Source organism: Malus sylvestris, chromosome 9 (assembly GCF_916048215.2).
Source record: "Malus sylvestris chromosome 9, drMalSylv7.2, whole genome shotgun sequence".
NCBI lineage: Eukaryota > Viridiplantae > Streptophyta > Magnoliopsida > Rosales > Rosaceae > Malus > Malus sylvestris.
In genome coordinates, this window is record NC_062268.1 from 16,524,588 (window position 1) to 16,539,133 (window position 14,546).

Below are 14,546 nucleotides of genomic sequence, written 5' to 3' on the forward strand. Positions count from 1 at the left end.
CATGCATAAGTTCAGAGCATAAGTAAAGTGGTGCAACGAAAGCATAAGTGCTAAATATATATTATCCATTCAAATCTCCATACGTTTTCGGAAGAGATGTAGAGCTGTCAAATAATTCCTCGATGTTGACGTACTCACTGCTATAAGGTTTTGAAGGGGCAAAAAACAGAAACCTGTGAGTGGACAAAATGAAAGATTTCTAAAACCCTTTTTTCTTTATGATAATAACTCACTTCTTTGTAATTTGTAAACCCCCATTTATGTAAAACCATACTAGTATGTATGCATAATCCAATAAAATCATCATATTTGCTCAAAGTCTCATAAATCAACAAGAATAATCTCAAAATTCGTCAAACCCAACTAGACAAGAAGGGAATCCAAGAGGAGTACTGGTCAAATGGGAAAGACACCTTGGTGTTCCGAGTTCCGACCTTCTACTAAATGATGAATCTTGTGGTAGTTAATTAATTTCTAAAAAGCATGGTTAAAAAGATCCAGAGTAGTAAAGCCTATATATGCCCATACTCTATGAAGGTGGTCGGCCAGCTACGTAGGTATATGTACAGATTTTTGCTTGATGTCTTTGCACTTTTCTGGCTTCAAATCAAGGCCTGCCTAATACATGGGGCAAACTCATGCACACACAGTTTTCTTGTATGAACTAAGAAACCCATGTACACGCATTATTGTTCTGTATACACGAGACATTCTTTCTAATCATTAAACCTATTACAGACTTCCACATAAACTAATTTTAGACACCTATTCAGCATGTTTAGGGTGCTTATCCAAATTGAATTGGTTCAAAACTAACTAATATGGTTGTAGTTCTAGTAACAAAGGTCCTAACTGAACCATATATAGGATAACAACCATTTGACTAACCTAGCTATTAGTTCCACAAAATATGCGACAAAGCTAAATCAAAATAAATAGAAATATTGTTTGTGTGTGTGTGTGTGTGTGTATATATATATGTTTGAACCCATTTTTACACCATAGGCCCGTGCAATCGAGGCCGTTAAATGAACAGGATTTTAGGCCGTTGGTTGATAAAGTGGTTGAAATGATTTTTAGTTAGTATTGAGAAATGATATTGTGATTTTAATCATAATATTATCTCTTAATAATAACTAGGATATTTAAACTTAATATTTGATATATCCAGTTGGTTGTTTTTGAAAAAGGTGATCTGATCCGTCTTCAGAGGAGCGCGCGAGGACATTCGAATAGGCTCATCTTATCAGGCCCCAGGTGCATGCAATCTCCTACATGGCCGATTATTATTAAAACTAAAGACCTATTTATGATATAAAAGTGGGTGTTACAATTCAAGTTGATTTGGAATTCATGGATGGGATTGGTGTATGTGGCTATATCTAAGGGATATGGTGATTATATTTCATCAGTTAAAGTTACTTTTTAAAGTTTAAGTTGGTGAAGGAGTCATCATGCATCCATGGTCTTCGGTAGAAGGTTATGATGATGGATAAAGGTTATGATGATGAATAAAGGTTATGATGATAATGGATAAAGGTTATTAATTAAAAACAAGATTGCATCAGGTTGCAAGATGATGGTAAGTTTTGATAAGACGTGGGGTTGGCAACCAATAAAGACTCAGAGTCACAGTGCAATTAGGATTGGTTTTCGCGACTTGGGCCTGCAGATCTCTATAAATATCAAGGCATTCTGCAACAAAGAGACGACCTCCAACTCAACACACAAACTGCCATGCGCAAACCCTCGCTCTACGCGAAACCTCTCAAACATCTTGAGATTTTTATTTTCTTTTTCGCCAACACATCTTCAGTTTGGATAAACAACACTGTGAAGGCAACCGGCGAACATCTTCAGTTTGGATAAATAGCACTGTTGCCGTAGAATTAGCCGACAGCGGAGCACCTTCCGTTTGGATAAACAGCACTGCGTTGAGGCCGACTGGTTATCTATCCAAGTCTCGGTCGAGAAGGATTTTCGAATCCTTATTGGCAGAGGTCATCTCATTAGCCTTCTCGGCGAAGTAAGGTGTTACAAGTTGCTACATTCGGCACATTGAAAACCGAATTTGATATTGAACTTCGTAGAACTAGCAGCTTGTCTTCAAGCTCTAGAACCCGAAGGCCAAGACGTGTTCCTTCCTCGGCCGCAGTCGCAAGATCAAGAAGTTAGTAGCGCACCCAACGCAACATCAACACATTTTACTCCTCGGCCGAGCTCGGTCGACGAGTTGGCACGCCTGCATACAACCAAAGGATGTAGTTAGCTCATTAGTTACTCGGCCTGTGCGCCACGTAGGCTTGATAGTTTTTAGGTTCAACAATATATATATATATATATATATTCTAGTTCTTCACACGACAACCTGATTGATCAGTTAAGTCTCGATTCAAACATTAATTTTTTTTAATCATTTTGGGTTATATTAACGATGGTGTATAAAATAGCAAGTCTAGTGACATTGATGGTAGAGAATTAGGGGAGCTTGGATTAGGTCATAGGGATGGACACAATTGAATTGTAAGGAACAAAATATGAGCGAACACCCCACCCATTGAAATGAAGCTTCGGTGGCGAGTCAAACAGTACATCCCTATTTTCTCGACATGGTTCCATTTCACATTTTACAATTTTTGTAAATTTATATTTCTCAATCTCCACCCTCTCTCGCAAAAGTAAAATTAACACCTTCAGTCTTCTTGACAAGTATGTCACAAAATCTTATGCTTGACCAAACTCCCCCCCCCCCCCCCCTCCCCCGGTGCAAACGTTAAATTGCCCCAATATTTTTGTTCCAAATAAAGTAATTAAGCACCAAAAGTATATTGGCAACTTTTTATTTTTATTTTTATTTTTAAGGTGGGCTTAACCTCACAATGAGCTAGCAATAATGTGGTTCAAATTCGTCTTTGACGATAATCGAATCTAAGAGCTCTCACTTACAAGTAAAGAGGAATACCACAAGATTATAGCACTACGTGACAAGTATATTAGCAACGTTGAACACTCTAAGTTTAAGAAATCAAACCCCTCGTGGGGTTGTCAAAATCCGGTCATGTTTTCCTATTTTCATTCAAAAAACCCCTTTTCATGGGACCAAATTTCAAACCCTTTTTCTATTTTCTGCAATTTTTGTCCAATACGTGTTGGAAGGTACCATTACCAACTCTGAACTTTCAACCCTAGCTACTTCGTTTTCATTGTCCTTCACAGTTTATAAAGGAGAGAACAACTCTGAACTTTCAACCCGAGCTACTTCGTTTTCATTGTCCTTCACGGTATTCTATTACTTGAATTAATCCAGGTGAGCAACCTCAACCTTCATCTTAATTTTTCTAAATTTTTTGGGCCTCCTTTGTATGATTAACATGTTAATTTGTTGATTTGTTTATATGTTTCAGTATATTATCTACTCCCTTGAAAATCCCAAGTTTAGTTTTTCCTTGAATTTGATCATGGTTAAAGTGAAAATGTGGATTAATTGAATGAAAAGAGAACATTACTTTGTCTGATTGATAACTAAGGAAGTAGATTGTAGAAATTCTTCATGGAATCCAACCTGCATTTTCTTCTCTGGATTACCAAAACTTTAAATAGTTTCTACGAATATAGTTGAGCAGGTTCATTTGTCATTTGATGCACTATTGCTTTAAGATCAATCGGAATATCGTTTCTCTGAGGCACATTCCTTTTGTTTTGACAGAAATTTTACAGAAATGGTCACACTGACATCCATCAGTTTCCAGTCCAGGAAAAAGACGGCGACATCTGGAGAAGTTAGCGAGGAGAAAACTGATATGGGCAGCACCAATGAATCTAATGAGGTAGATAAAATGATTATTGAAGAATCCTTGAGCCCCAAGAAAAGAAAAGCAGGCCAGTTAAAGCTAGGGACAAATGTTTCTTTCAAGAAAATAGAAGGAAAAATGGATAGTTTTATTGAGGAGGTCAATCCAACAATTTCCTTACCCAAGCCAGAAGATTTCCTTTCTCCATGCCATCCTAGTGAGCTTCAGGCAGCTGCAACCAAAGTGCAGAAATTTTACAAGAGCTACCGGACTAGGCGGAACCTTGCAGATTGCGCTGTTGTAGTCGAGGAGCTATGGTCTGTTCTGTCATCATCTCCTATTTTACGGCTCATAGTTGTTACGTACAGTCACATATTCTTATTCCGTGTGTGTTTAATTGTTGTAGGTGGAAGGCATTGGACTTTGCTGCTCTTAAACGCAGCTCTGTGTCATTCTTTAACTCTGATAAATCAGAAACTGCTGTCTCCAGATGGTCGCGGGCTAGGACTCGGGCTGCCAAGGTGATTTTTCGACACGTTACGGTTTATGTTACTTATCTTTTACAATATATTGAAGATAATCGAAATTTTTAACATATTTTTTTCAACATTTGGACCTATATTCAGTCTTTTCGAAGACAATCCTTGCGCTTCTTTGATTTGTACTTGACCATGACCAGAATGGTTGACTAGTTCAAAATTAATATATAAATTCTTGTTAAGAAATGCTTTTCGGTAGACATTGATTGTTGACCAAGTATCATTATTGATTCCAGGTTGGAAAGGGTTTGTCAAAGGATGAGAAGGCTCAGGAATTAGCTCTAAGACATTGGCTTGAAGCGGTAAGCTCGCATTACGAATATTCTTACTAATTGTTCAGGCAATTAATCTATTTATCTTACCTTCTGCTTGTGGTGTACAGATTGATCCACGAATTTCTTACTAGTTGTTCAGGAAATTAATCCATTTGGCTTACCTTCTACTTATGATGTACAGATTGATCCACGCCATCGTTACGGGCACAATCTGCACTTGTATTATGATGTCTGGTTTAACAGTGGGAGCTCTCAACCTTTCTTCTATTGGTAGAATTCATACATTACCATTTTTGTTCGTGTTTTAGAGATTTATATGGCTTTTCTAATACATTGATGCATATGTTGCATTTGAAATTAATGAAGGTTGGACGTTGGAGATGGAAAAGAAGAAAATCTTGAGAAGTGTGCTAGAACTGATTTGCAGCGTCAGTGCATCAAATACCTTGGACCGGTAAGTATTAAAATCTCTAATTCTTTTTCCACATAGGTTACGTATGGATCCTTCGTCGATATTTAATTTTTTGAAACAACAAATTCGAATTTTGATTCTGAGGGAATGAAGTGTAGGGTTTTCAAGTTTTGATGTATGGTAAATGACATAATACCTGTAAATTGCTCTTGCAGAAAGAGAGGGAAGCTTATGAAGTGATTGTACACGGCGGGCAGCTTGTGTACAGACAAAGTAGGAACCTTGTGAATACTGCTGCGGGTTCTAAATGGATCTTTGTCCTCGGCGCATCGAGGAACATGTACGTAGGGGAGAAGAAGAAAGGCTTTTTCCAACACTCCAGTTTTCTAGCAGGAGGTGCCACCATTGCAGCCGGGAGATTGGTTGCATGCAATGGGGTTCTCGAGGTTTGTTTCTTATACTCATCCATTCTAATATGTACGTTATATTTCTTGAGATGCAAGTTATCCTTATAAATTTTGAACCCTTGATCTTCATATTGTTCAGGCTGTGTGGTGCTATAGCGGTCATTACCGCCCAACAGAAGAGAGTTTTTTGGAATTCATTAGCTTCCTAGAGGAGCATAAGGTGGACATGACAAATGTGAAGGTAAATTATTCTCTAGTCTTCAAATTTGCTTCCACAACTTGCCTAAAATTGGTTCACATATATGATTCTGAAACATGTAATATTTTTATTATGATTCTCTTTCTCAATATCTACAATTCCATGAACTTATTTTCTACAGAAATGTCCTATCGATGATGATATTCCACCTTCGAAACCTCCGAAAAAAGTGATTAACACTGAGTCTACGGAAACTAAGGGCTCCACTTCCACTAATATAGCAAACGGTCAAAATGAACATAATGTGGATGGCGTCGGAACTATCGTTGAAGAAGCACCAGAATTCGACTCAGGCAGGCCTTTGTCTTGCAAATGGACTACCGGAGCCGGTCCTCGAATCGGATGTGTACGAGACTACCCAGCAGAGCTCCAAATTCAGGCACTTGAGCAGGTCAATCTATCACCAAGAGTCGCACCAGAAAGTTGTGCCAGCAATGCTCCAATTCCTTCACCAAGACCAAGTCCAAAAATCCACCTGTCACCTAGGCTTACATGCATGGGACTGCTAAATCATCACTAGATTAATATATAATACTTTAGTTAGCATTTGTTGAATTAATTGAGAATTGTAAGTGCTTTGATTTCCTCATTGTATTTATCATTGAATAATCATTGGTAGAAATTATCTTGAAATTCTTTCCATGTGTTGAAATTGAATCTTCTCTTTGTGATGAGTTTGACCATACCTACTCCACACATATATCACACATGCCTGGAAAAATTTGGACATACTTTCGTAACCATTGACCACAAATACCAATTTTGCTAATTTATTTTTAAATTAAAAATGCTAAGATCCTTGTTATCGGTTAGTGTTTGAATAAGACAACCTTTTGCTATCAACATAAAAGAGTGATTGGAATTCGAGATCTCTTTCGACATTGATAAAAGTTGTGCTACTATTGAGTTTTCATCAAATAAAATAAGTTTTGAATTACGTAAGTAGATGACTTATATCAAATTAAACGTTTCTGAAATAATTTAACAATTCAATTCCTTTTGCTTTAAGTTTGAAACAATCCAACATTTTTATTTAGTCTATGATTTTGTTTGAATATTGAACCGAATTGAAGTGTGTCCACCTCTATTTATAGTCCAACTTGTTTTCAACTAAAGTGAATGAATATATTGAATAAAACTATTACCGTTTCGCCTCAAATATAAAAAGTTTAATACCATTGTAAGTTTGAAAGTAAACGTCTAAATGTCCTTTGAAAGCGTCACCCAGTATTATGGTTTGGTGATATTCATCTTCACTTGGAAGTGAGAGGTCTTAGGTTCGAATCTCGTGGATGGCGAATTCGATACCAAATTAGGTTGCCTATTGTATGACTTAGCTGAATTCTCCCTCCCCTTAATGTAAAAATATATCGATGTACTAAAAAAATGTCCTTCGAAAGCAAGTAAAATTGAGTTTGATCCAAGAATAAGAAAAACAAAGGGAAAATTCTGAACTAAGAGGGCTACAAAAGTGAGACCCAAATCAAGGTCCGTACCCGACTGGCTCTCTCTTTAATGGACTTTAAACCGGGCCCCCACCTCTCCAACAAAGGTTTTGAAATCCAAAATTTGGAAGCTTGAGGTTAACGGCGTCGTTTTATAAAGGAGCCCAGGTGCGTAAAACCCTCGATTGCAATTTGTATCCGTTATGCTTTAATTGACCTTTTTACGAATTCGAAATTCAAATTTGGCAATAAGATCCAACTAACATTCTATTTTTTCCTTGAAGCAAGGCGCCTTAATAAGTAATTTAACGTACAGATCTCGCTTGAATTCCAAAAACCCCAATCCCCAAAAAAACCCAGACAACAACTCTCTGCATCGAACTCGGTTTCCATTTCTGTTTCCCAGAAACGCTTTCAGAAAAAGCACTTTCCACAACAGATAGAGAGCAGTTCAAGGTTGATTCAGCTTTTACAGCTTGATTTCTCAAATGGGAACTCCAGGAAAATGGCTGAAATCACTTATCAATCCCAAAAAGGCCACCGATTTTGACCAAGTAATCACAAAAATTCACCATCCTCTGTATTCTGTTTTTTTTTCTTTCTCCATATTGTCCTTTGTTTTTACTCTGTTTTTGTTGTTTTAGGAGAAGATGGGGGACAAAGGGAAGAAAAAGTGGAAGCTATGGAGGAGTTCATCGGAAGGGTTTGGGTCACCGGCCAAAGGTGGGGTGAAGAGGAGCCAAGTGACGGCTTCAAAGACCACGTCGGTTGATGAAGCACTGGCAGCTGCAATGGTTGCTCTGGTCAGAACTCAGCCTAAAGATTTTAAGGTCCTCAAGCAAGAGTGGGCTGCTATTCGTATCCAAGCCGTGTTTCGCGGATTCTTGGTATGTCTGCAACTTAAAGAATTCAGTACAATTTCTTTTGGAAATCTTGTAATCTTTCCATTAGGTTTATGTCAGCAGTTGTTAATTTTATGGATAGATTGATCTCGGAGTGGAAATCATTTGTTTTTAGTTAGTTTGAAACAAAAGTTCTGAACTGGGTAATGCTAAGATGCAAACGTCTTGGTCTCTTTGGAACTCAATTAGACCCGCAAATTAGTATACTTTGTTTTTGGTTTTTTTGGGGCCCTTTTTCGGGGTGTTGTCGAATCCCTTAATTATCTCCATCACCACTTATCATGCTCGTTACCATCTTTCATGGTTGACTATAATTTCCTATCATGCGTGCCTTTTCCAGTTTCATGTATCTTATATAAATTAAATATTGAACTTTGCTCCTAGGAATAATAGTCTGATTTGCATCCGAATTACCATGTATGAGTGCGAATTGAAGGTTGTTAAGGCTGATTTGAGCTGGTTCGATGTCAAACAAAAGTGATAAAGAATAAATTTGAAACAGTTAAGTAGATTAAAAGAAATGAATGCTAGATTTGATCAGCTTATGTTGTTTCAGTTCTGCAGCCTGAAATGCTTGAATGGATAGATTTCAAAATGCTGGAATTAATCGGAGGTTACAGATATCACTGGCTCGAGAAGTTGAATCATAGCCTCCCAATGTATTTATGAACTGCTTCTTAGATTATTTACCTAACGAATCAGACAATGTGAACTTTGAAGCATATAAGCTAATCTGCAAAATAATGTTGTCTTATTATACTTGATTGTATTTTATGATAGTTAATATGATAACTGATAACTGCAGGCAAGGCAGGCTTTGAGGGCCTTGAGAGCAGTGGTAAGGCTTCAGGCTTTATTTCGTGGTCGGCAGGTTAGGAAGCAAGCCGCGGTTACACTGAGGTGCATGCAGGCACTTGTTCGAGTTCAGGCTCGAGTGCGAGCACAAAGAAACTCTGAAGAAGGGCAATCTGTGAATGACACATTGGATGAACAATTCTACCAAGCTGATCCCATTAAGCAGGCTGAGGTTCTTATCGAAATTTTCTAGCATTCTACATGTTATCTTGAAGTTTTTATAATGTTCATGAAGATATTGATGGTATTAACCCTATTATCAATATTGTTTACTACAATTTTCAGCAAGGATGGTGTGATAGTCCCGGAACGGTGAGTGAAGTTAGAGCAAAGCTTCAAATGAGACAAAGAGGAAACATAAAGAGGGAGAGGGCAATTGCATACTCCTCTCAACAGGTAATGAATTCTTTTTCGTTCTTTCCGGCAAAAGAGTTAACAGAAAAAAACATGAGCTAGTTGAATGGAGCTTTTGATTATATTTCTTTCTCAGAGACCAAGATCTGCCAGTCCATATAGTAGGGGAAACAAGACACCAAAGGATGTTAGACATCAGAAGGTAGCCGAAAAGACTTCAGGATGGAGTTGGATAGAAAAGTGGATGGCAGCCAAACCATGGGAAAACAGACTGATGGAAGAGATTCATAGCTTGCCATCGGAAGTGACTCATCCTTATTCTAGGAAAAGTGATGGCAGTGTTGGCTTTTGTCCAATTTCTTCTGAACAGAACTCGGTGAAAGTGACGAGGAACAATGTCACAACTAGGGTTTCTGCTGGGCCTCGTACAGCAAGTCCTATTACTCGCTCGTCTTCTACCCCGAGTTCTGATTTTTTACAGGATGAGACCTCAGGATCACATTCTTCTACGTCTTCAACTTTAGTGTCTGGCAACTACCTAAAGGTCGAAAATGTACAGGAAGCTAATGTAGGGAAACCCGGTTACATGAATCTCACACAATCAACTAAGGCCAAGCAGAGAACTTCCAATTGTTTTAATATGCAGAGGCATTCCATGGAGGAGTATCATTATCATAACAAGTCAATGGGATTATTGAACGACGATACAAGGAGCAATGGCGATTCTGATCTGTATCCTCCAGTATTTGCTGGTAGAGCTGAGCGAGTAAGATATCGATGAGATCAAGATCTACTAAGAACTGCCTTCTTGCATTAGGTGGACTTTTCCATGATTTCAACAGCTTGTTGCCCTTTTCTTAACTTCCATATCGTTCAAATTACACATAGATTTGCCTCAAAGGATTACTCATACAGAACTAAGACAAGTTTCTGGACAATTGATTGTGATTATAGTGGGAAGTAATCTTTTTTGAGAGAGTGATTATATGATTAAAAAAAGGGGTGTGATATCCACACACCCCTTTTTACTTCTTACACACTCTTTTAATTTTCGGTCGTTGGATCAGATGAATTGAAGAAGATCAACGGACAGAAAGTAACAAATGGTGTGTGAGAAGTAAAAAGAGGTGTGTGGATAGCACACCCCTTAAAAAAATTGTGAAACTTCATTTCTGATTTGGTGGTGTCATTAGTATGTTACTAAACTGCTATCTGTAATCTTGTAGTTTTCAGGGAAAGTGTGATTGGTTACTACAAAGTTCAATTGTTTGTGGCCTGAAATTGCTCAAACTGTCACAAGCATGACATTTTCAAAGTGTTTACATGTAGAATGATTGAGTTGTGATATAAAGAACTCTTGGGTTCTCATACCAAATGTGAGCCCCTTGTTTTTGTGATGTGGAATTTGGATGAGTTCTGGCTGGAAATTGCACAGTAAGTTTAATGTTCTGGCGGAAATTGCGCAGTCAGTTTAATGCTTGGCAAGGACTCCACTTGCAAAATACACAAGCTGTAGATAGAATAGAACACAACTAAGAGGGAGAGAGACTTATTTGAAGCGGAGACGTCAAGGTGGCGGTGTCCCAGACCTATCAGACTTGACTTTGACTGTTTTGTAACGCCCAATAGGAATTTTATCTAGCTTTTTTTAGTATTTCACTTTCCCTTTTCTTTTCTTTTCTTTTCTTTAAAAACACCTTGAATTATAAAGCTATACTTTAGATATGATTACCCCGTTAATCAAGTTGAGAATTGATTAATCTCTTTAACTCCACTTAGAGAACAAGAACAAATCACGCACATATGTGGGCTTCACCATTAAGGCCTAAAATTACAATCTGAACGCCTTTTAGGGAAGATGAATTATGCACATTTGGTTTATCCCCATCAAGTTCAAAAAGGAAAAAAAACAAGAGGTATCACCATTATTAGTAATAACCAAATGGTCCCTGCATTCATTCACATCTAGTTAAATGGACCACATGTATTATTATCAATCTTCCTTGCCTAGAAGTGGTTTGAAGATGCAAACCATGATCTTCGAGGTGAAAAAGAACAGGAGAAAAACTTTTGTGGACCTTAAGTGCAATCCAATTAAGAGATGACAATGTTTAAGCAGACATGTTTTATTTTGCACATGATATGTTGTCAGAAATAGTTTCAGGAAAATTTCCTTAAAGCATAGAGGATTAATAAATAAAAAAGCAAAACTGACATGAAATAAATGGTTTCAAGAGATTGTTTGTCATCCTAACACACAAGAGCGGAGTTAGAAATTTTGTCAGAGTTGAGCTAAATTTGTTTTGTATTTTCGTCGTTTAGAGTGACTTCCTTAGTCTTAGAAGATGTTAGGGTAGAGTAGACCAATTATTAGTTCAGTGGGGGTGGGCTTTAATTTGCTAAGTGGATGAACTTCACAGGAATATACAACAACAACAAAGTCTTATCCTACTAAGTGGGGTCGGCTGTATGAATCATAGAATGCCATTGCGCTCGGTTATTTGCCACGTCTTCTGTTAGATCCAAGTACTCCAAGTCTTTTCTAGAGTATCTTCCAAAGTCTTCTTAGGTCTTCCTCTACCCCTTGGGCCATGAATCTCTGTCTCTTTGTCACATCTTCTAATCGGAACATATGTAAGCCTTCGTTTCACATGTCCAAATCACCGTAATCGATTTTCTCTCATCTTTCCCTCATTTTCGGGTACTCTTACTTTACCTTGGATATCCTCATTCATAATCTTATCTTTTCTCGTGTGCCCACACATCCAATGAAGCATTCTCATCTCCGTTACACTTATTTTATGTACGTGTTGATGCTTCACCGCCTAACATTCTGTGCCATAAAGCATTGCTGGCCTTATTGTTGTACTATAAAATTTTCCCTTAAGCTTTAGTGGCATACGATGGTCGCACAACACACCCGATGCACTCTTTCACTTCATCCATCCAACTTGTATTCTATAGTTGAGGTCTCCATCCAATTGTCCGTTCTTTTGCAAGATTGATCCTAGGTAGTGAAAGTGGTCGCTCTTCCGTAATTCCTTATCTCCAATCCTCACCCCTAACTCATTTGAGTATCCGTTTGCACTAAACTTGCACTCCATATACTTTGTCTTTGACCGACTTAGGTGAAGACCTTTAGATTCCAACACTTTTCTCCAAAGGTTAAGCTTTGCATTTACTCCTTCCTAAGTTTCATCTATCAACACTATATCGTCTGCGAAAAGCATACACCAAGGAATATCATCTTAAATATGTCTTGTTAACTCATCCATTACCAATGAACTTCATAGGAATATAGCACCAAAAATTTCATTTACCATAACACTGCACTGGACTAGAGGCAACCCTCGCCCAAGAATCGATGGCTCCCTTGTAAACACATACACTGACGGAGGCACCAAGGGACCATGATGGTCTTGGGCCTATCCTGACCTTTAAAAGATATTATATCTATATCTATACACATTTTGCGTAAAATACCTATTTCTCTTCCTCTAAAACCCTCCTATTGTTAACACCGGCGTGTATTGTGCTAAGGAAAGAGCTACTTAGTACTATGGTCTAGTGACGTTCATCTTCACTTGTAAGTGAGAGGGTCTTAGGTTCAATTCTCACAAAATGCAAATTTGGACATATTATTGCTAGCCCATTGTGAGGCTAAGTCCATCCATTCTCTCTTATTATAAATAATATCGTTTGTTAAAAAACAAAAACAAAAAAACCCTCCTATTGTTCAACACTTCAAATAAATTCAATCATTATCTCTAGTCATGGTCCTTTATCACAAATTAAACCTTTAAAACTGAACTCATCATTAACTTTTATTTATAAAAATACATAATCTTGCCTCACACTCTAATCTTATATATTTCACGGTGCAACCCTGAGATTCGAGAGTTATTCCCTATCTCATTCTCGAAATTTCATATTTTTTGTTATTTCAAATTCCAAATCCGTTCACTTATCGAAAAAAAATTACAAGTCCATTCAATAAGCAACAATAACACTCTCTATTATTGTCCATAATTTTTATTCGTTTCTACTTTATTCTACCTCTTACTTGAGTGTTATGATTTGTAAATTTTTTATTGAGCTCTCTATTGATTCTAATAAAATTCTTTCAACATTATAAGCACGAGGTTGTCATCCAATGGTTTCAAAATATGAAAACTCATCAAGGATAAATATGATTATTTTGTATACATATTATAATATTTTGGTTAGTAATTTTATAAATACTACCCCTTTTTCTTACATTATGAGAGGCTCCTCCTCACAAGAAATTCTAGCCCCGCCACTGAACACACACCGGTTGAGCAACAAAATTATGCTGATCTAAGGATTTCCACAATGTTCGTATTCATATATATTCCTATGGCAGAATTTCCCCCTTTTTCGACTAGACCACACTAGGATGAAATGGTTCGTAGGTCAATTTCACAAGCAAGGACACATTTTTCAGACGTTTTTAGACAGCATCTCTCCAATCCGTACGTTAAAGGTTGACTTCTCTCTCCCAAGATGGTGCACTGTGATTGGTCCACAACCTGCTCACGTGGGATGTACGTGCTAACAAATGAAAGAAATCAGGATTCCGCCAAAAGCTATGAAATTTTGTAGATATCATTTGTTGGGGATTCTCTGCAAGTAAAACTGGAAAGAAAAAAGCATGGCGACATTTCTTCGATTGTGAGAAAATACGTGAACTTTCCTTCATGGAGTGTGGGGGGTGGTGGTTTGCCATTAAGAGAAGCAACTCAGTGTGGTGGGTCACTTAATCTGTTTTTTCATGCATGCAGATTTAATTTTCTGTGTCATTTTCTCTGCGGTACTTCACTGTAATTTTGTTTCACTATATGATTCCATATCATATGAGTCACTGTGATTGATTCCCGATGAACTCGACAACACTTTCTTTTGTGAATTTTGACCTTTTTGTTTCAATCAATTAAAAAGCTAATAATGTATTTGCTTTAGATTCTATAATTTACAAATTTTCAACTCCTTTATGCTTGTCATAAAAAGACTACAGCTAGGTCGGTATTTAATTAAGAGAGTTTTAACGAAAAGCTCACGATACTGTTTACTTTAACGAAAAACCACATTATTACACTAAAAAGTTAAACTTGCTATTATTCACTTTACCCTTTATTTTGTTCTTATCGTTAAAACTCAAAGTTTTTAAACCATTTTCATGAGTTTTCCTTTTAATTAATCCAATATTTGGCATTATATGTTTTGGTGGCTACAATTAGAGACATATATGGTTTAATGATATATATTTTTAGGTCCAAAATCATCTTA

At 37.3% G+C, this 14,546-nt stretch overlaps 2 protein-coding genes across 3 annotated transcripts; both read left to right on the forward strand.

The window, feature by feature from the left end:
• The first annotated feature begins 3,165 nt into the window (after window positions 1-3,165).
• Window positions 3,166-6,315, forward strand: LOC126583432 (IQ domain-containing protein IQM1-like). Of its 2 annotated transcripts, none has more exons than XM_050247781.1 (9): window positions 3,166-3,307; window positions 3,750-4,108; window positions 4,198-4,312; window positions 4,567-4,632; window positions 4,787-4,875; window positions 4,972-5,059; window positions 5,233-5,463; window positions 5,564-5,665; window positions 5,805-6,315. In XM_050247781.1, exons 2-9 carry the CDS (start codon window positions 3,801-3,803, stop codon window positions 6,201-6,203), a joined length of 1,398 nt encoding a protein of 465 aa, XP_050103738.1. In that variant the 5' UTR covers window positions 3,166-3,307; window positions 3,750-3,800; the 3' UTR covers window positions 6,204-6,315. The 2 variants fall into 2 exon arrangements, with proteins under 2 accessions (XP_050103738.1, XP_050103737.1); XM_050247780.1 differs by having other exon boundaries at window positions 3,230-3,307; window positions 3,707-4,108.
• Window positions 6,316-7,357: 1,042 nt separating this feature from the next.
• Window positions 7,358-10,643, forward strand: LOC126583434 (protein IQ-DOMAIN 8-like). Its single transcript, XM_050247783.1, has 5 exons — window positions 7,358-7,682; window positions 7,773-8,015; window positions 8,836-9,057; window positions 9,171-9,281; window positions 9,376-10,643. The coding sequence occupies exons 1-5, from the start codon at window positions 7,617-7,619 to the stop codon at window positions 10,018-10,020; spliced, it is 1,287 nt and encodes a 428-aa protein (XP_050103740.1). The 5' UTR covers window positions 7,358-7,616; the 3' UTR covers window positions 10,021-10,643.
• The last annotated feature ends 3,903 nt before the right edge of the window (window positions 10,644-14,546 follow it).